General features: G+C 33.8%; 1 protein-coding gene across 7 annotated transcripts in view; it reads right to left on the reverse strand.

Annotated features, from left to right (window-relative positions):
• LOC307188493 (tyrosine-protein kinase JAK2) overlaps window positions 1–21,813 on the reverse strand; it is a 381,641-nt gene that overhangs the window by 30,418 nt on the left and 329,410 nt on the right. For all 7 annotated transcript variants that reach the window (XR_013828956.1, XM_079925664.1, XM_079925662.1 and 4 more), the window contains 9 exons: window positions 13,512–13,833; window positions 12,610–12,729; window positions 10,616–10,773; window positions 8,439–8,550; window positions 6,341–6,527; window positions 5,530–5,657; window positions 3,911–4,045; window positions 2,704–2,791; window positions 993–1,120 (listed from right to left, as the gene is read on the reverse strand). Coding sequence is in view for 6 of the 7 variants with exons in the window: in XM_079925664.1 (XP_079781790.1) it covers window positions 993–1,120; window positions 2,704–2,791; window positions 3,911–4,045; window positions 5,530–5,657; window positions 6,341–6,527; window positions 8,439–8,550; window positions 10,616–10,773; window positions 12,610–12,729; window positions 13,512–13,833 (1,378 nt within the window). In the remaining variant the exon portion in view is untranslated. The remainder of the gene's footprint in view (window positions 1–992; window positions 1,121–2,703; window positions 2,792–3,910; window positions 4,046–5,529; window positions 5,658–6,340; window positions 6,528–8,438; window positions 8,551–10,615; window positions 10,774–12,609; window positions 12,730–13,511; window positions 13,834–21,813) is intronic.

The following is a 21,813-nucleotide window of genomic DNA, read 5'->3' on the forward strand; positions in this document are numbered from 1 at the left end:
TTTATGGCATCACCGTGCTTTGTGTTTTACATTTTAAGTGAAACAATGCTCTATACCCACGAAGAAACGAATACTTAAAAAAAAATTATTTATTTATTTATTATTCATTTTTGGCTGCATTGGGTCTTCGTTGCTGCGCGCAGGCTTTTCTCTAGTTGCAGCGAGTGGGGGCTACTCTTCATTGCAGTAAGTGGGCTTCTCATTGCGGTGGCTTCTCTTGTTGCAGAGCACAGGCTCTAGGCGCACAGGTTTCAGTAGTTGTGGCACATGGGCTCAGTAGTTGTGGCTCACGGGCTCTAGAGCGCAGGATCAGTAGTTGTGTGGCATGGGCTTAGCTGCTCCGCGGGGCATGTGGGATCTTCCTGGACCAGGGATCGAACCCATGTTCCCTGCATTGGCAGGCGGGTTCTCAACCACTGAGCCACCAGGGAAGTCCCACGAATACTTTTTAAAACTACTTAATGCCAGTTCACTTTATTAAGCTGAGATTTTAAATAGTATATATTTGTAGGTGGTAGTTAACAGCAAGAAATACTGTTTCTGTTCAGTAGGTGCATTCTTAAGGATCTGATCACTAGCTGGCCCTCTGGTATTCTGCTTCTCTGGCAAAACTGCTTTCTCAATGGACATAATGTCCAATTACCCACAAATACCATAACAAGGTATTTTCTGCAGGGATTTTTTGCTATTCATAGTTAGCACAACATTTTTTTTGATAATTTTTCGTTAAATTCTCTGAAGCCAAGATACACAAACTACAGACTGTCTATCAGCAGTTCTAAGAGATTGATGGGATGACAAAACTATTTCTTTCAAAATTGATTTCACATAAATATACGCCTAAAATAATCCCTTTCATCAACTAACACAGATTATTTTAAATGACTCGGCATCCATTTACAGATTTATTTCTTGGTCCCACGTCAAGATCCTTTCACATTGCTTCATAATCTAAAACAGTAAGTTGACAAAAGAATATAATAATTACTTACTAGAAAATGCATGGCCCATGCCAGCTGTTTAGCCACTTCAAGTTTCCATAATATATTTATAGAATTTTTATTCTTTTTCAGATATATATCTAGTGATCCAAATTTTACAAACTCCTGAACCAGAATATCTGCATTAAAATATAATGATAATAATAAGGCTCACGTACAGCACAGTAAAATATATATAATTTTAAACTTTTATAATTATATTTATAGTTATATGTGATGATATAGGTAAAGAGATTAAACTACGTAAAATTCACTAATTTAAAGAAAGGTTAACAGCTATATAAAATGTATATTGGGGTTTCAGTTTATTCACAACAGAAAGAGGTAAAGTCTAAACAATTACATATAAACACAATATTATATATAATTGTACATTATGTATAATAATATGTAGATGTATGTAGATTGAATCCCAAATTGTGATTCCGCTTCATCTAATATTAAAATTAGTTTTCATATGATATACAACAACTTTTGGTGACAAGACTACCTTAGGACCTTGCTGGGTAACTAAAACAAATGTTATGAAAGTTTTTATGCCTATAGTTAATTTGGAGAACAGTCAACATGTCAATAATAAAGAACTGACTGCAGGGAAATTTACATCAGGGCAAGTGTCAAAAAAAAGATCTAAGAGTTACAATGAGCAAGAGCTTAGTAAAACTTTTTTATGTGGCATGTAAGACCTACTATAGTTCACAGATACCACTGACTGTCATATGTCCCATTATTATGTGTCATAAAATTTTAAAAATTGCCAATTAAATTATGAAATGCCATCAATTATATCACACTTCCTAATTTCAGATATTTTTAATGTGAAAAAAAGGTATCACAGAATCAATGAAATAAGTATAAAAGCAAATGTAAGATCTGGGATTATTTGCTCTAAAACATTGTTTTCAAACTTTGTAAAGAAGTATATTCTTTTTTTCCCCTAGATGAAAATTTATGGGAAACATCAATAAATAAAAAAGAGAAATACAGAACCACTTTAGTTGGCGGTGAGAGGCAGAACTCTCCACTCTGCATTTAGATTTACTCCCATTTCATCAGTCCCCTGAGATACCTCTACAGAACAGATTTGAAAACCACTGCCTCTAAAAAGACTATCAACTTTCAAAAACATGAAAAAATGTTATATAAGTATGGATGCATATTTAATCACATTACTAATGGAAAATGGGAAATTAATTACATAAGTAATTTCTGAATGTAAACTTTTGAGGGTTTTTATGAACAGTTTAAATTTAGCCATAAATTATATCTATATCAACATCCAATCATTTCAGTCAGTTCCATTACAATTCAATCTAACATTTATATGCTTTGTCTTAATAATTTCAAAGAGATCTGTACTGAAATGGCCAGTTATTACAATGTTATGTTGAACCAGCCATAATCTGTATTGCTATGGTTAACAGAAAAGGTTGCTTTTGTTTACTATAATACTGTACTGTTCTGGCATTTTAACATAAGCCATATTAAACTGTTTACTGCATTTTAATTTCATTCATTGGTTTCCTTTATAAGAAGATATAACTGAACAGTTCCACAGTGTTTTTGGTTTCAACAATATTTAATTCCTGTTATAGTTTATATTGATATCTATTAACCTGAAATTGAATTTTCTATATAAATAAAAATGGATGTTCTGAGAAAGGCATAACATTAACATAAGGAAGCCAGTCGTTTTACTTACTCTCCTCTCCACAGACACATACTCCATAATTTAAAACCAGATGTTTGTGAGAAAGCTGGCTCATCATGCTTGCTGCTTCAAAGAAAGACTAAGGAAAAGAAAAATATACAAAAGATGCAAAAGAATTATTTTTTGTGTCTAAAAGCATTCATCGTTCAGAAAGATTCTCTCTGCCATAAGAGAAATGCACTTTCTCCTATTAGCAGGACTATAGATAAGGTTACAATGTGCTTCGGTCCCTTCAGATGGAGTTACAACTGCCATCAACCTTGATGTTACAATTCATTCTCAGGAAAACCTTGAGTAAGCTTGGTTCAAGCGGACAGCAATGTGAAAGAACAATAGTGGTTGGTACAGAGCAACATGAATGATGCAAGATTAACAGGCTTAGACCCATAGCACCTAGAATAGAGAACAGAGGTACGAACAGAGACAGACACCAAAGACAGTGATGTGGGACTGCAGTAAATGGATGGGAGCTTCAAGTAACACTTCCTAAAAAATTAAGAATGATCGCTGTGCAGATAAAATAGTGTAACAACTATGTCAGGAAACTGGCATGGTATTAACATCACTCCAACTCAACTAAACTTTGCCTTGAACTTCTGGGTATGGCTGTTGAAGATCACAATCACCAACACTGTGGTGTTCTGGATTAGAACAACTCTTCGGCTTCTATGTTTCACATTATCTTCTACTAACATCCTTTAAGACATTTTAAGTATCATAAATGTTTGTTACATCATGTTTGGTGATATCTTACTATACTAAGGACTTTGGCAACTGGCAGCTGGGTTTCTGTTGGCTAGCATCTTTGGATGATGCCCAGAGGTAACAACATTTCACCTAGAGTGCTCCTCACGTACACTGCCTTTCAAACTTTTTTTTAAGTAGGCGAAATTATAGAGGAAACCTGTGGAACCCATGAAGCTCTGGGGAGCCAAATTTAAAAGCCACTGCTTTAGTATATACAAAGATGTAATAACACATAACACAATGCTTAATATTTAGTTTGGAAATTAGTTATTATGAAAAAATTCCATATTTTTTTAGACCCACCAGCATACATCCTCAGAAAGGTTCTTGACATATATACTTATAAAAATTACAATTTTGAAAAGCTGCATACATGAATGTGTTGTTGTACATATGAGAGCATATCTTTAAATATCATAAACTACATGAACTACAAAAGGAATATACAAACCTCTGAATAGTTTCTATGTGCTTTATCCAGAACTTTTAAAAGAACTTCTGTTTCATGCAGTTGACCATAGTCTCCTACTTCTCTTCTTACACCTTTAAAAATTTTGGTAAAAGTTCCTTGGCCAAGGCTTTCATGCTTTAACAGAAAAAATGGAAAGAAAGAATGAATAAAGATGGAGAAAGAAGTGGGAATAAGGAAATATGTTCAATGACAAACAGTCTTAAAAAATCCACTAGTACTTCTTGCATATCTTTACAGAATAATTGTTGAAAGACTGCACTCTGAAGCAGGGCTGCCTGCAATCTATTATTATTAGTTTTGTAACGTTAGTCAGGTTACCTGGCAACTCTCTGCTTCTTGTTACTCACGTTAAGGATTCATATCTTTATAATTCTGGATAATTCTATCTATTGTCTCCTTAAGGAACTCAGACATTAGTTGGTTTTGCTCATTCTACTCTCCATGTCCCTTAAGTTCTGTTTCATAACTTCCATTTCTTTCTCCCTCTCTGCTGCCTTTGAATAATTTTCAGATCTAACTTTCAATTCACTAGTTTTCTCTTCAACTATGAGTAACTGCTTTTTAATTTGTTCATTTTTTTAATGTCAATGAGTGTATTTTTCATTTCTATACTTCCCCCCCACCAAATCTTTTTGGGCTGTTTTGATGTCTTGGTTTTTCCCATGTTTTCAACTCCTTTTTTATTTTTAAACATATATATATATATACACACACACACACACATATATATATATATATGTATTTTATAATCTCTATCTGAAAAGTCTGTTATATGAAGCTCTTGAAGTATAATTTGATATTTGTCGGTCTTCTGACTCTTGCTTAATCCGGAATTATTTCTCTGTATGTTTTAAAATTTTCAATTAAAAGCTCATGTTTGGAGTCATTTTAACTGGGAATCTTCGGTGGCCTAGATTAAGAGTATATTCTTCCAAAAAGATTTTATATTTGCTCTGCCAACCACCACAGGGTGTTACTCGGGGAATACCACTTGTTAATTTAATTTATTGGCTTAGGGTTTCTCAAACCATGCAGGTGATATAAAGAAACCCAAACTCAAAAGTTTATAATTACAAATTCTCAGGACAGACTTTTTCATAACTAAGAGCTCAACTAAAACATACAACACTCTTCTCTTTTTGCTAGCAGGTGAATTTTTCACAATCCAAATATTTTTCACTGAGGATGTATTTACGTGAGGGTCCTGGTAATCCTGATCCCCCAAAATGTTCTGTGGCCAAACATCAGCTCTTATGTACTACTTTGTTTTCAGCACCTTCTTTGAACTTCCCTTACTTTCTTGAGAACTTGAGAATTAAGATACTTTTTTAGAGGAAGACTTTTAATTTTTAATTTATTAAACATTTTTTTAATTCCTGAAAAGAGAATACAATTACATTCTTAAAATAATTAACTTAAGTTCGGTATCACATTTTCACAAGAAATAAAAATATGTGAACTGCTATAAAATTTTTATAACATAGGTTATAATAAAAGAGTTCCAAATGTCATATGAATGTAATGTGGGTTAGAAAATGAAGAAAACAGTTGTTGTTTTAAAAAGACAAAAAGACAATAATCAGCATCTAATGACTTACAAATATCAGATCTTCATTTCTGATTTTGTGGAACACCATTTGGTTCACATTATTATGCCTCTGTAATGTTGGTGAGGTTGGTACATCAGAAATACCATTGGTTCTGAAGACTAGAAGGTTTGATTTATCTGTTTAAAAAAAAGGACAGAATGAATGAAAAAAAATATATATAAAAAATCAAAACACACTGAGGATATAAATTGCTCCAAAGGGATAAAATAAAATGTGTTCTATATACAAGAAATGCTTAACAGCCTCTTATTGTTCATTTTTTTTCATAGAAAATTATTTTAGGAGTTTATTCATTGAACTTTGATGTACTCTAACCAGTTATTTTATATATTCAAAATTATAATCCCTTCCTTAACTAGTATAATTTTTCAGGAACTTTAATAATAATTTTAATATGCCTGTTACTTTAAAGGATTTCCAACCTTACTATTTTTATTTTAAAAGATAATTTAAAAGAAATTAAAATTCTAAAAGAATTTGAAAGTTTTTACTTAGAATAACATATGAGAATTTGGTACTGAGGTCTTTCAGTTCAATAAATAAGTGACTTATTGATACCATGAAATTATTTTTTTTAAGTACATTTTAGAATTACAAAACTTTAAGTCACTTCTAGAAAACACAAACCAAACTGAACAATTCTATTAGAGGATGCCTGTACAACATATCAGGAAAAAATTAATTTGTTTTTGGAGCTTCCTCTTTCCTATTTCTTTTGAAATCAACATGCTGAAAATAGCTCCCACCATATACACCATCCATGGCCAATATTTTAAAAATAACTAGAAATCTATTTTACCTTTTGGCTTTGGGGGACAGCATTTAGTAAACTGGAAAATTATACTGTCTGAGCGAACAGTTTCCATCTGATAGCAATTCAAAAGATCTTTAAGATTACTGAAGTTCTTCTTAGTACCAGTGAGGTTGTATTCTCCATTCTCATTTTTTGTAATCAAACAGTGCTTATATTCAATGACGTTTTCTCTCTATGTAAGTTTAATTATAAAGAGAGGGAAGGAAAAATCGCAACGGTCATAATAGTGATTACTGTGATTACTGTTATGGTATCACAAAACAACCAAAAGAACATTTAGACATTTGAACCATGAATACCAGCATAAGGTGAGAGAGGTGTTTGGTTCCTCAAAAAGGCATCTAATTACAACTGCCTAGCCTACAGAAATGGCTTAAAAGTTATTTTATTGAAAGGCAAGGAAGAAAGCAATAATAATAAACAATAATAATACCATCCTTAACAGCATTCCACCATTTACAGAATAAAGTCTAAAACTATTTTAGCATATAAGGCCTTCCATAAGCTGGCTTCTGCCTCCATCCCCAACCTCAACTCCTGCCACTCTCAACATACAACCCATGCTCTAGCTACATTAGGTGACCTAAAATTTTTCAAGCAAATGCCATGACGTTTCATGCCTTGATAACTGTACGTGCTGTCTCTCTACAGAATGTACATCCTTTCCTTTTGAGCAATGTACTTTTTATTCAATCCTTAAAACTCAGTTCAATTTCCACTTTTTCTGTGAAGTCCTCCCTAACTCTGACCCCATTCCATAAGCAAAGGTGACTACCTATTGTGCCTCTACTGTATTTGTTAATGATGTCTAATATGGCAATTTTAATATTTTTCAGTTTTTCAATGTTTGTCTTATGTGCTCTATTATGAACTTGCTCAACCATCTATTTTTTGAACTGCTTCTTATAAACATATTCAACTGACTTAGAACCATTTTTATAAAATTGACTCATTATCTCCAGTCAGTCTCAAGTGCTTCCTACTCCAAAGGACCTTTCTTAATAATTGTAATCCCTTCTCTTATTGTCAATATTTGCTTACACTGGATATACTGGGTAATAAACAATACTCGATTTAGTATTTTCTGGTATACTTTATTTTTGTTTTTCCAAAAGATAAATTTCTTGAAGCAGAGTTATAGCATAGACTCCCTGATATTTAGCCCTCATATTATGCTGGGCAAATACAGTAAATATAAAAAATATATGCATTTTGATATGATAATTGAATATAATAGACTGTCATATATGACAGTAAAGATACTGTGAAATTAGGATAGATTATCAGTATTTTACAATGTTAAAGTCATGGAGCAACCTACTTTATGTATTGTATTTATGGACAATTACTCCACTTTACATATGCTAAATATAAGATGACTGCTTTTTATAAAAATTAAAAACACAATCCTTACATTCTCTAATTTTAAAAAGATAAATTTTGTAAGCAGCTACAAAGTTTCTCAAGATTTATACCATGAAACTGCCTTATAAGTGATAGTATCTTTTTAGATAATTTTGGATAGTAAACAATCTTAGCTGAGATCCAAAATGATCTGTATTAACAGTGAGATTTCCTTGCAGTTTTACATTTAAAACATACATTGTAGATCATTATTCTTAATATTGGAAAACCACTAGTTAAAAGTGCAATAATGTCTCTCTCTTTGTTATTACCCTATTTCACTCTAATCCTATAACCATTATCTGTAAAAGGAAAGTTTACTTCTGATTTATTTAGTTCTACATGTTTTGGTAAAGATATGCATTTTTGTGAAAAAAGAAACTTCAAGAGACTTGATGAAAGTTAACACACTGGTAACACCCAAACATCAAAAAAACAAATTCCAGAAGATAGTAAGATATTACAAATAATTTTTAACATAAGTCCTAGAAATTATATCTTGTTTATGAAGAATAGCTGAGGTAAATTAAGTTTACTTAATTGCTAGTTATCATATCCAAAGCCATCATATCCAAAGCCATCATTCTGAGTATTAAAAAGGAAATATGGTAGATATTACAAAAGGGAAATTATATGCACTAAATAAAGATGTTACCATTAATTAGTGTGACATACTAACCTCAACAGCAAAAGTCAGAAAATATTTATTAAAGTCCTTAGGACTGCATCGAAGTACATAGAGTCCAGTCTGATTACCAGTTTTCTTCAGTTTACTGATGGCAAAATCCATTCTAAAGGTAAAGAAGTAATTTGCATGATAATGTAGCAAGAACCATGACATTATGACCAAAATGTCATCTAAAAGTCGAAAGTCAAATCTAAAACTCTCAGAATTTTTAGAAGTCTCCTCTACTTTATATTTTTATCAATAATCTTACAAGGAAAAATATTAAAGTACCAAGCTATTTTGCAATAAATTCAAACCGATTCAAGGGGCAATTATATTGCTTTAAAAACAAAAGGTATTATAAGACATACAAAATCACAAAGAACAATTCATTCATATGAATCTTCTGCCTTCTGATTTCAAATTTAGTATTTTAAAAACCATAATCTCGGGCTTCCCTGGTGTTGCAGTGGTTGAGAGTCCGCCTGCCGATGCAGGGGACACGGGTTCGTGCCCCAGTCCGGGAAGATCCCACGTGCCGCGGAGCGGCTGGGACCGTGAGCCATGGCCGCTGAGCCTGCGCGTCCGGAGCCTGTGCTCCACAGCGGGAGAGGCCACAACAGTGAGAGGCCCGCGTACCACAAAAAAAAAAACATAAACTATACAAACAATATGTCATAAAACACTCATGTCTCTTCTACCACAGCAATTGCTAATATAAAAATTTGTGCATCTTTAATATAATACCAAAGTCTAATAGAAGACCCATGACAAGCAACAAAGACTACAAATTTTTAAAATTTGCTACATGTTTAACTGAAGCTGCACATCTTGAAAGAAATGCAATCTACATGAAAGCAAGAGTTATCTGTTTCACTTATTACTGTATTTCTCATACCTAAACCAGTGCCTGGTGCATATCAGGTACTCAGTAAATGTTCTACAAATAAATGAAAGAATGGATGGATGGATAATGAATGAATGGATAATGAATGAATGGATGTAGGATTTTAAAAAATACTGAATATGTAAATTATAGAATGTTCAAGTAGTGCAACTTTTTCATTATCAACCGTACTTCTTAAACAGACATTAGGTATAGGCCAAATCAGTCTTAAATACCAGTCAGGACATGATTTCTCAAATAGTTAAGGATAGGTTAAGGTAAAAAACGTATGCTCAAAATCCCAGATTGTTTCTTCTGCTCAAGTCCTTCAGACCTGGTGCCAATCATAAAGCACATCCTGGCTGAAAGATAACTAGGACTTGGGGTAAATAGATGTTGTGCATGATAGCAGGCTTTATCAGTGTTAAAGTAAAGGTTTACAACTGTGTGTATCAACACGGTAGCTAGTAGCCACATGAAGCTATTTACAGTTGACCCTTGAACAACGTGGGTTTGAACTGCAAGGGTCCACTTATTCGCAGATATTTTTCAATAGTAAATATTACAGTACTGCACAGTCTGTGGTTGTTTGAATCCAAGGATGCAGAGGAACCACTGATACAGAGGATGGACTATAAATTATATGTGGATTAACACCTTGTGTTGTTTAAGGGTCAACTGTAAATGTAAAGTTATTAAAATTAAATTAAATTAAAAATTCAGTTCCTTAGTTGCACTAGCAAAATTTTAAATACTAAATAGCCACATGTGGCTAGCAGCAATTATTAAACAGCACAGATATAGAACATTTTCATTTTCATCACTGTGGAACATACTGCACAGAACTAGTCTAGAAATATGGACATCATATACATTTTGTGTTCAAAGCTTTCAGTAGAAGGAGATGGATTATCCAAAAATAATGATGATTATCAAATTTTGCACTGTGGCTCCTCTGCAGTATTTCCAAATTAATGAAACATAAATTGGAAGGTTTAAAAAAAAATTAACACCGAAGAATTAATTAAACACACCTAGGGAACTAAATATCAAACTTATACAGCAAGTTAGTATTATATATTGGGATACAGATGGTAAGTTATATTCTAAATAATTCTAATTATTATGTAGTCTGATTGGAAATAGGCTTTCATTAAAAGAAAAACAATTTCTGTCAGATTAAGATAATATTTCTTTCCTAAACTTCCTAAACCTAGGTATATCATTCTGTTGTGTAAACTCTTCTATGTAAATACCTCATTTACTTTAAAAAAATTTTACTTTTAAAGTCTGTATTACTCACGAAATTGGGCCATGACAGTTGCTTTGTATATTTTCAAGCACCATTGGAGGTGCTACTTCTTTACAAAGATAATGATGTGCATCTGCAGTTAACCTGTAATATCCATCAATTAATGACACAAAAGACAAAGCTTCTCTTAATGACATAAGTTCAATTTCCTAAGAGGAGAAAAGAAAAAGAAGAAAATTATTTTCACTCCATGTTGTTAGATAATTCTTCTAAATTGGTTTCTTCTAAATTGCTCAAATGTCTTTTAAGGCTCCCAATTACCCAAAGTGAATTACAGATTCTTGTGTCTGATATTTAAGGCCCTCTCAAATATGAGTTTATCATGCCTTTCTAGTTATAGTTCACTCTACACCCATAATTTTATTGTATTTTCCAATACACCTATTAGACAAATGTGCTAGTCATCTTAATTATAAATCTATCTAATCTGATATAAAAGTTTGTATTAATTAGAAATACTGAAAAAAGTTGAAGGTATGATCAACTCCCAGAAAAACAAAAAGTTGTATGTACAAGAATGGACATGTGATCACGATATAATGCTTGGCTCAGCAATATTTAGTCACAATGAGAACACAGAGTATGGACTTATATCAAAAATTATAATAAGGAGAGAACTGTGTGAGGTATCTGAACTATAAAAGGTATCTAGCTAACACAAATAGGCCATAAAAATAGGTACTATAAAAGATACCATAAACAATGTTAAAAGACTTGGCAAACTGCAAACCTGTACAACAAAGGATTAATACCTAAGAAAAGGAAGGCATGCTGACGAAAGTGAGTTGCAAGTTTTATAATTTTGGTCATAAAACCCTGAAATGGCCTGGTAGGTAAGTCATATAGATACTTAAGTTAAATAAACAAATAACATTAATATGACGTTTAAGCCCCAAGTACAAGAAATATCTGAGTTAGAAAGAAAACAGAGCCAGAAAAATAAGCAATTTAAGAGCAGAGTATAAAGGAATTCATTTCTTCCCTTTCAATTAAAGTAAGTGGGGTGTCTGAAGCTATTCTGTTTTATTTTATTATTATTTTTTGGCTACGCCATGCAGCATGGGGCATCTTAGTTCCCCAACCAGGTATTGAACCCATGCCCCCTGCAGTGGAAGCACAGAGTCCTAACCATGGACTGCCAGGGAATTCCCTCTGAAGCTATTTTAAAAAAGAGAAGGGGTTAATCTTTTAGAGTCAAACATGTCTCACAGTTTGGGTAGTGATCACTTGGGATTGGTTTACATTTTGTTATATAAAGAGGTGGTATGACCAGAATTACGTACATCTCTATTGGTAAAAAAGATTATACAGTTGTTCCTCCATCCCTCTGTATCTATCTCTCCCTCCACAGATACCAAAATCCGTGGATCCTTAAGTCTCTTATATAAAATGACATATTATCTGCATAAAACCTACTTACATCCTCCCATATACTTTAAATCATCTCTAGATTACTTATAATACCTAATATAATGTAAATGCTATATGAATAGTTGTAAGTTCAATGTAAATGCTATGCAAATAGTTGCCTGTACATAGTAAATTCAAGTTTTGCTTTTTGGAACTTTCTGGAATTTTTTTTCCTGAATATTTTCAATCTGCGGTTGGTTGAATCTGTGGATATGGAACCCACAGATACAGAGGGTTGACTGTAGTGAGGAATGAGCATTACAACAGGGAACTAGCACAATTGAGGCTGGGGGTGGGGGAGGAGAGGGCAGGAGGTAACTGGTGCTTTTTCTAATTATGAAAATGACTGAAAAATACATTAATGTACAAGATACTCTACGGGAAGATAGTGTTGGTAGTGATACAAAAAGATAGATGTAATCAAAAAGCTTACTAAATTGTTGTTTATGTTTACAGCTCTATTTAAAACTATAATCAACATCCCTACAAGAAAGTAACTTTGGTATTAAGATTCTGAAATACTTATTTCTGACAACTGTAAGACATAACCATTATTAATGATAAAGCAAACTTACTAGACTTTTACCATCTTGCTTATGAATAGTTACAATTCTGCTTTCATTTGAGCCTTCTTGGTTTGCTTGTTTAATACTGACATCAATAATATCAGGAAAATCACAATATAACTGTAAATCCTGTAATTAAGAGCAGTTGATATTAAAAACAGGTAGAATTTATGGAGCCATTTTAAAACAAGACTCTTATGAAGGAGATTTCATTCCAAATTCTTTTTAAAAAATATTGATACCAATAGATTAAGCATTAAATGGGATTCTCTCCCCCAATAATGTAACCCTAAAACTACACTGTATCTTGCTTTCACTTAAAAATGAGAGCATTAAAGGGTGCCAGGAATCTAAAGAGTGCTATAGTACCCTTCAATCCAATCAACATTAATAGAAACCATTGCCAGAAAATTGAGTTTACCAAAGAATGAAGATAAAAAATATATATATATCAGATAACATCCTAAGAACCACATAGATATGAACAAACTTAAAATTTGTAATGCAAACAAAAACTAAATTATTTAACAAGTATACATCATAAAATCAATGAAAATTAATCTTTTCGAACTAATTAAATTTCATGATTGTGCTTCATACTATCAATAATAGTAAAAGGAAAAAAGGAAGCAAAACTACCTTAAACATCACTCTTAGAATTCAAGAGTGAAACTACAAGAACACCATTACTAATTATTTAGTCATAAAAAATTAAATAAAATGCCATTTAAGAACAATGGGAAAAGAACAATAGGGTATGACCTTGTTGGCATCACGTTATTAAAAACTTCCATTTGTATCAATGGGAGAAGAGAAGTGCAAGACCATGTTTCAAATGACTAAAAGTACTTTGCTTCTACTGCCATTCTACTTAAATTAACAAAGAATGAGAACATATCATTGAGGATTACCTGTTCTGTCAGTGTCTCACTTTCTTTATGTTTCCCTCTTGACCACTGAATTCCACCGTTTCCAGTTATTATAATGGTTGCAAAAATCTCCTCACCTGAAGGACCTCTTCCAGGTTCTTTTACTTCAAATTGCTCTGTGTAGAAGGCAGACTGAAGAGTTTCCAGATTTATAAGATACTTAAGTTTCAAGTTTCTGGCAGTGGCTTTGCAATGGCTGAATTGCTCAATAAATCTGCGAAATCTGTACCTTATTCGCTTCCTTGTCAAAATATGATAGTCTTGGATCTTTGCTCGAACACATTTTGGTAAAAATGTCTTGTAGCTAGGGGTAAAGAGCACACACAAGAGCAGAACAAATTGGAAAACAAAATTAAAAGAGAAGTCACCAACTTTCTCCATAATAAGTAAACAGCACAGTAGTCAAATGGAAAAAAGTGACACAGCCACCATCCATATAGTATAAAACCTTAAGGTTTTGTTTGATGATGTGAATGCCTTTACAAATTCTGAGTCACCATAAATTTTTAGAGCAAGAGATGTTAATTTTCTTCCATAATGAAATGAAGACATAGTCTAGTTAACATTGGAGTCTAAAAATTTATTTTCTCTGATTATCTTATATACCAGTTTTTGGCTGTACTCTAAAATGTATCTGAATTCTGGAAATTGTTACATTTTGTTAGATGCTACCGATATACATTAGGTAAACACACTTCTTTTGTATGCATTATTTTTCTCAGGCAAGCTTCAATAACTCCTAATAATTCCTTTGCAATCAAAACATTCCATTTGGAAATGTTCTGAATCTTTTGTACTTCCATCTCTATGTAAAATATCCTAAGGAAGGTAGATAACTTATTTCTCTCCTGCTCCAATGTCTCACAAATGAAAAACATTTTATTTCTGAAGGTACAACTATATTAAATTTCCATGCCTTCACATATGCTAATCCTCCTTCCCATCACCCATCTCTTATCTGGTTAGCTCTTACTCATTCTACAAGTCTCAGCTCAAGCATCATCAAATCCAGGAAACCTTTCTGGACCTCTATAACCTCGTTAGATGCTACTCCCTTTGTATGACAGCATTCTGTGCACCATTCCATAATATCACTTACCACATTCTACTGTACCTGAGTGATGGAGCTGGCTAATGTTTAGAGATTATTGTTACATTTTAAGGATTATTTGTTAAATAGCACTGATTATTAAACAGTGATCATTAAAATTTAACTTAAATAAACTTACAAATTAAGTATATTTAAAATATAGGTAACGATTACTCAAAAGGCATCACTTCCTAATTATTTTACATTTTTAATTTTATTTTACATTTTACTACTATCTATGCTTTTGAGGTATAAATGTCTATCATATCCGAGTGGTGGAAAAGGTTTGCTATTCCTCATCTCTTTTCAATTCCGCATTCAGTAATGTCAGGTTGATACTCTGAAACTGGCCACAGAGAGGGTTTTTAAACCATGGATATCAGCAAAAATTACAAACAAATCAGACTTTTTTTTTTTTTTAAGAACTGGTTGTTAAACATTTACCAGCATACCACTGCTTACTTACTCCCTTTCCCTCTCTACCCTAATCCACTTAAGGAACTCTCAGTTTTGTACTCAAGTAGCCAAAGCTGCTGGAGAAAGTCATTTGACAAGGTAGATAGGTTGCATCATAAATTCGTAATCACCAATTTCAAATAGGCTTTTATCACTGCCATCACTTTTATGACATTTCTCTGTTTAATTAATTTTCCCAAGTCCCACAACAATGTCAAACCCTCTCCAAAATCCTCAAACCTCCTAGCTTTCTTTTGCCTTAAACCTCAGCTACATTTCTCTTCACTTTCGGCAAATGACTTCACCTCTTTCTTAGGGAGAAAAAGTAAAAAAAGCTTCTCTAAGCAGAGATCCCTCAGTATCTTGCTAGCAAACTTTCATACATCTGCACTCATTCTCTCCTCCTTCCCACTTGTTACAATAAATAAGGTATAAATCTGTTAAAGCCATTCCTTTGACATGTACTTACCTATACCCCCTCTTTTCCTCTAATATATATCCACCCTCTGGGGAATTTTACCCTGTATATTATTTCTCTTCTATCCACAAGTTTTAAAAACACTAATGTTCTTCCTATCTTAAATGTAAAATTTCCTTATCCCTCATCTTCCTCCAGCTACAGCCTATCTGGCTTCTTTTTGAAGTTTATATAGCCATTTCTATTTTCCTTCCTTCCATTTACTCCTTAACTCACCCCAATCTGGCTTCTGTTCCATCATTCCGTAGAAACTTCTCTTGCTAAAATCAAGAAAAACTTCCATGTTGCTAAAACCAAATTCCTTGTTCATTTTACTTGTCATTTTTCAGCAGCATCCAACACTGTTGATCATGCTCTCCTTGAAACTGTCTCCCCTTAGCTTTCCTGATTTTCTTCCCATCTCTTTGGCTACTCGTCAATCTTCTTTACAGGTTCAATCCCCTTTAGCTGGTGATAATTGTTGGAGTTCCTCAAGACTTAATTATGGGCCCTCTTCTCTTCTTATCTACACTTTCTTTTGCACTAGATACTCTATATGCAAATGACTGTGATATCTCTAGCTGTAGCCCAGATCTCTAAGCTCCAGACCCATATCTTCCACAGTCAAGTCAATTTACCCTTATAACATGGATGTCTCAAAAGTGCCTCAAACAATGTGTCAAACCAAACTCATGAGTCCCCCTAACGTCCTCCCCGAAAGATCCTCTTACAGCATTCCCTATCCGAGTACACAGCACTACAGTTCCCCTATTTCCACAAGCCCTAGAAACTCAGGAATCACCCTCATACCACCTCTCTATCAACCCCCACTATTCAATCCATCACCATTTTCCTTTGATTTTACCTTCTAAATATTTCTCTAATTTGCCCATTTTCCTCATTATTAACCCAATCAACTGCATCTCCTGGAGGAACTACTGCAATGGCCTTACTCTCTGGTTGACCCACATTTCCATTTTCTCTTCCAACCCTCTGATTTGTTTTCTACACTGGTGTGGAGTCATGGGGATCTTTTAAAAACACAAATCTAATCTTTTTACCCTTGCTTAATACTCTTAAATAGTTTCTTAGTGTTCTTACCCTTATCAACACGTTGCTAAGGTTCTACATAGTCTAGTCCCTGCCTCATCACCTACTAACTCTTTGAGCTCTAGCCATACTGACTCTCTTCATTCTTCCTATGGTCCCTTCTGCTACAAGGCCTCTTCCATGAGCATCTACCCTCCACCTCCAACACTTACCTCTCTCCACCCACTAAATTCTACTCATTTTTTAGATATCAAAAGTCACACTCCTTTCCTTTTCATGGCAATTATATATTTGTAGATAAACAGATATATAAAATTTAATGAAAGTCTTGATAGGATATAGGAGAGGCTCAGTAAGTATAGGGGAAAAAAACTGAAAAGGTTTAAAAATACAATCAGAATACAAATGATTCCTACTTTATCTACTTCTGTCAAAAACTTTAGTTATACCAAGAGCCTTAATAAATTTGGATTACAATTTACATAAACACCAATGGCTACTTGATTTAACAAGGCTTTGAAAGCTTATCTGGACATAAAAAGAAGAGTTTAAGATAACAAACTACAAGTCTTTCCACTTTGATCCCTGGAATAAAGGACCAGACATACATCCTTTGCTAACACCACAGTAATGTATGATTTCTTAAATATAGTGAATCCACTTTGATGTCATGCTATCCGAACCAGACTTGTTAGAAACACTAAAATTTTTCAAGAGACATAGTTGTTAACTTTTGAAGCATAAAAACATTTTTCCTGATGTTTTTCTTATATTGAATTTTTAAAGTAGCCTAAAATTCAGGCTCTAAAAGTTCTGAAATTAAGCCTTGCCTTATTATACTATTTTTGTACCATAAAATGAAACCTGCATCTTATTATTACAATTGGAGGAGGCCACTGGAAACTCTAATATTTGCTTAGTTGTCTAGAAAGGGAGTCTAGTGATATGAGGTATATAATATACCTCAGTTGCTATGTAAGTGGCCTTGGCCCTGGCCTAGTGTTTGCAAATTCAGCAGGGTCTCCTTTAAACTCTTTCCATTTTCCAGCTCTCTTCTTCCCACCCTTTAGCAAACCTAGGATTTTAAAGAGCAGATGGAGAATGAAAACAGAAAAATCTTATTTGTTTCCTTTATTTTCTGCACTCCAATACCTAAGCCACAATGTCCAATTAGGAACTGGCATACAAAAGAGTAAGTATCTTGTACATACACATGCACAAAGAGATGTACAAAGACATATTGATATATACAGGTACATATGTACACACAGAGGCATGTGCTCACAGACACAGATGCACCTAACACACAGGCACAGACACACAGAGATGTTATCTTACACGTATTTTTTTTTAAGTCTGGGAAAGAATATGTTTTTAGTTATACTAGTCAGAGATCCATACTCTACTGGATATTTCTAGGAACAAAGAAGCTTATTTCATTCTGCCAAGAACTAATCATTCATCTGTTCTTCCATTATTCCTGAAAATTTTAAAAATGAGTAGAGTTCCTTGATTATTTCTCAGAAATAAGCTGGAAGTGAAAATTCGGAAAACATCAGTGAGTTAAATTACGTTAAGAAGTCAAGCAAATCAGGCATGTTTTTCCTTCAGTAGAGGCATAAATTATTTATCTAATATTAAAATATCATGGTACCAAAGACAAAGGAAAATACAGATAAATTAGATTACTTCAAAATTTAAACTCTTGTGCTGCAAATAATACTTTCAAGAAAGTGAAAAGAATCCACAGGATGGGAAAAATACTTGCAAATCATAAATAGGAGAACCTATATCTGGAGACCTGTATTCATAATATATAAAGAACCTTTACAACTCAATAAAAAAATTGAACTGTACAATTAAAATGAGTGAACTTTATGATATGTAAATTATACCTGAATAAAACTGTTTTAAAATATCATGAAATCTTATCAATATAATGAATATCTTCACAGTTTTAAAAGTAAAATAAAGGAAAAATGATGCAGAATTTTGCAGATGCATTTATATCCTGGTAAAGATAATCAGAGAAATACAATTTTTAAACATTCACTTGTTTTAGGACACTAGATTTTGGACAATATTATGGTCTCCAAAGCATAAGTGTTCTATCATAGCTTAAGCCTAGAGATGGCTTCATATTTAAAAACTCATTTTCAGTGGCTCAAAGTTTCTGTTCTTCAACTGTATTCCTTTCAATTCCTTCAGTTTCTATTTATTTATTTATTTTTTTGCGGTACGCGGGCCTCTCACTGTTGTGGCCTCTCCCATTTGCGGAGCACAGGCTCCAGACGCGCAGGCCCGGCGGCCATGGCTCACGGGCCCAGCCGCTCTGCGGCATGTGGGATCTTCCCGGACCGGGGCACGAACCCGTGTCCCCTGCATTGGCAGGCGGACTCTCAACAACTGCACCACCAGCAAAGCCCCTTCAGTTTCTATTAACGACATCTAAGATACTCCTTCCCTCACTCCATTCTACTATGGTCTTGCTGTAGCAGATATTCAATAAAAAGTTGTTAAATGAATGAATGAATGAACGAATGAATAAGTTACTATCCTAAGAGGTGTTTGTCTGTATTTTAATAAAGATCAAGGCATTAGTGGAAAACAGAAATGTTTTCGTTTTTCCTTTAGATGTTGGAATCTTCAAGACACCTCATTGAGTTCCTGAAATCATACCCTACGGCCTGCACCCTTAGGTTAAGGACTACCAGATATCTGAAAATAAAACAAGAATACCTAAAACCAAAGAGGGAAACACAGAAACTGATAACCTGTAAATTGGGTATTTAACTGGTTTGAGGGCACTCAGCAAAGGAGGGACTGAAGCCAGTTATTGAGAAAAGGATTTCTAGGAATAAAAGGAACTTTAACCAGATCATGACGTCCTCAAACTTCTAATCAGGTAAGCATATAATATGTAAAACAAATGTTTAGTCTTCAAACTTCAAAAAAACAATCAAAGCATTCTTATAATAGTCATATATACCTTTAAAAAGAGTGGAAGTTTTATAGCCATTAAAGCTGGGCTGTAGGAGTAGTGTTTCAAAAAATCATATAGGCTTGACTGTCAGAATTCAATTTGCAGAAGAATAATTTGGAGAATGTGTATCACTTGTATAAGAATCTGCTGGATCTGTTATAAGATGAGTAAGGTCTGAGGAGCTAATGTAAAACATGGTGACTATAACTGATAATACTGTAGTCTATTACTGAAATTTGCTAAGAGAGTAGAACTTAAATGTTCTCACCAAAAAGAAAAAAAAAAGAAAAATATGTGAGGTGATGGATGTGTTAATAAACTAGAGAGAGGGAATCATTTTACAATGCATATGTATATATACCATGATGTACACTTTAAATATCTTACAATTTTATATGTCAAATACACCTCAATAAAGCTGAAATTTTAAAAAATCTCCTACAACACTTGTAAAAATTCATATTTGTAGGCATCACCTCAGATTTACTAATTCCAACTTCTTGGGTTAGAGCCCAAGAATCTTCTGTTTTAACAGGCACCTCAGGTGATACTAATTCAAGTAAAATATGGAGAAATACTGACTCAATTATTTATACAATTTGTGCTTACCAGAAATTATGTCTCCAGGTGTTTTTTTCATTCCTTTGAATTTACCTAGTCGTTTCAGAACGAATGAACTAAATAATAAATAGGTGTTGAACACCTATTAAAACCAAGCAGAACCTTGTGGGCTCCCACCCAAGTACAAAGGCTCCTCTTGTATATAAAAAAGCTTAAGTCTCCCAGGACTCCCTCAGTCACAAAGAGCAGGCCCAAGAAATTAATAATTAGGACAATAGAGTCACAGAACCTTTCAGTGTCTGATGTACATTCCTGAGTTGTACAGATACTATAACTGCCACCAGAGGGGAAGAGCTAGCTAACTGCATGATGACCAGACTGTGACCATGACATAAGCTGCTCCATCTTGAGAAGTACTGAATCTATGGCTAGCACAATTCCAAGAACCAGCCTCAAGAGAATGGGAATAACACTATTGCTCTTAATAATCTGTATCTTTGTGGGCTTCAAAATAATTGTAGCTTGTTCTACCCGTATATGTAAGTGGGCAACTAAAATTGCCAGCAAAGAGATGCTACAGACCCATGTTGACATCTTCTACTCTAAGAATACAGCACACCTTATGTCAGCATGAAGAAGTTACAGAAGACAGACCTTCACCCATAATCCCATAGAAATGGAATGATGTCTCACAGTGGGGATTTGTAGGCAGCTCTTTGCAGGAAGCAACCCTTTGCAGGAAGCAGCTCTCTGCAGGGGACCCCTTTTGTCTTGTCACTTTACCAAAGCTATATTTTAACTAGCCTCCAGCCCAAGCACATCTTTCAAATCTTTTGATCACCCAATGCCTCGCCTAACCTGTTGATACTTTTCTTAGATTGAAGAAGAAATGAAGAATAAGTAATTAAGAGATGATAAGCTCTTTTCCCCAGCTTCCCCTTCAGTAATCTCATGAGCAAACTGTGTGAAAAAGAAAGCATCTAAAGAAAGATCACTAGGAGTCGACAAACTCACATGCAGTGGGAGATGGTGAAGAATGTGACTCCTGCCTCAATGACAGACTGAGATTACTTCCCCTTTCTCCCTTTAAAAACTTTCATGGCCGAGCAGAATATTTGGAGGTGGCTGTGGGACACGAATCTGCATTCTTCCCAGGTTGCTGGGCTCCAGAATAAAGCAATCTTTCCATTCCTACAAGCACTCGTCTCTCAAGTATTGGCTTTCAAGCAGTGAGCAGCCAAACCCGAGTTCAGTTAACACTATGATATTTTCTGTAGTACTCCAACTCTTTCAGTAATTTCTTTTAATTATACAATAAATAAGTACTCAGAATGTAATGTACTACAGTTAGCATTGCTGTATGGTATTACTTGAAAGCTGTTAAGAAGGTAGATCCTAAGAGTTCTCATCAGAAGGAAAAGATATTTTTTCTTTCTCTTTTTTTTCCATCTACATGAGATGATGGATGTTAACCAAATCTAATGTGATAATAATTTCATTATTATGTAAGTCAAGTCATTTTGCCGTACACCTTACATTGTTACAGTGCTATATGTCAATTATTTTTCAATAAAACAGGAAAAAGAAAAAGGAAAAAATAATGATTTCTTTTATCTCACAAAGTCCGTGTTACATAAGGAAGAAAAGTTACTCATACAATACTTAATTATTATAAAATCAAAAAATA

Source organism: Stenella coeruleoalba (genome assembly GCF_951394435.1).
Source record: "Stenella coeruleoalba genome assembly, chromosome: 7".
Classification (NCBI taxonomy): Eukaryota; Metazoa; Chordata; class Mammalia; order Artiodactyla; family Delphinidae; genus Stenella; species Stenella coeruleoalba.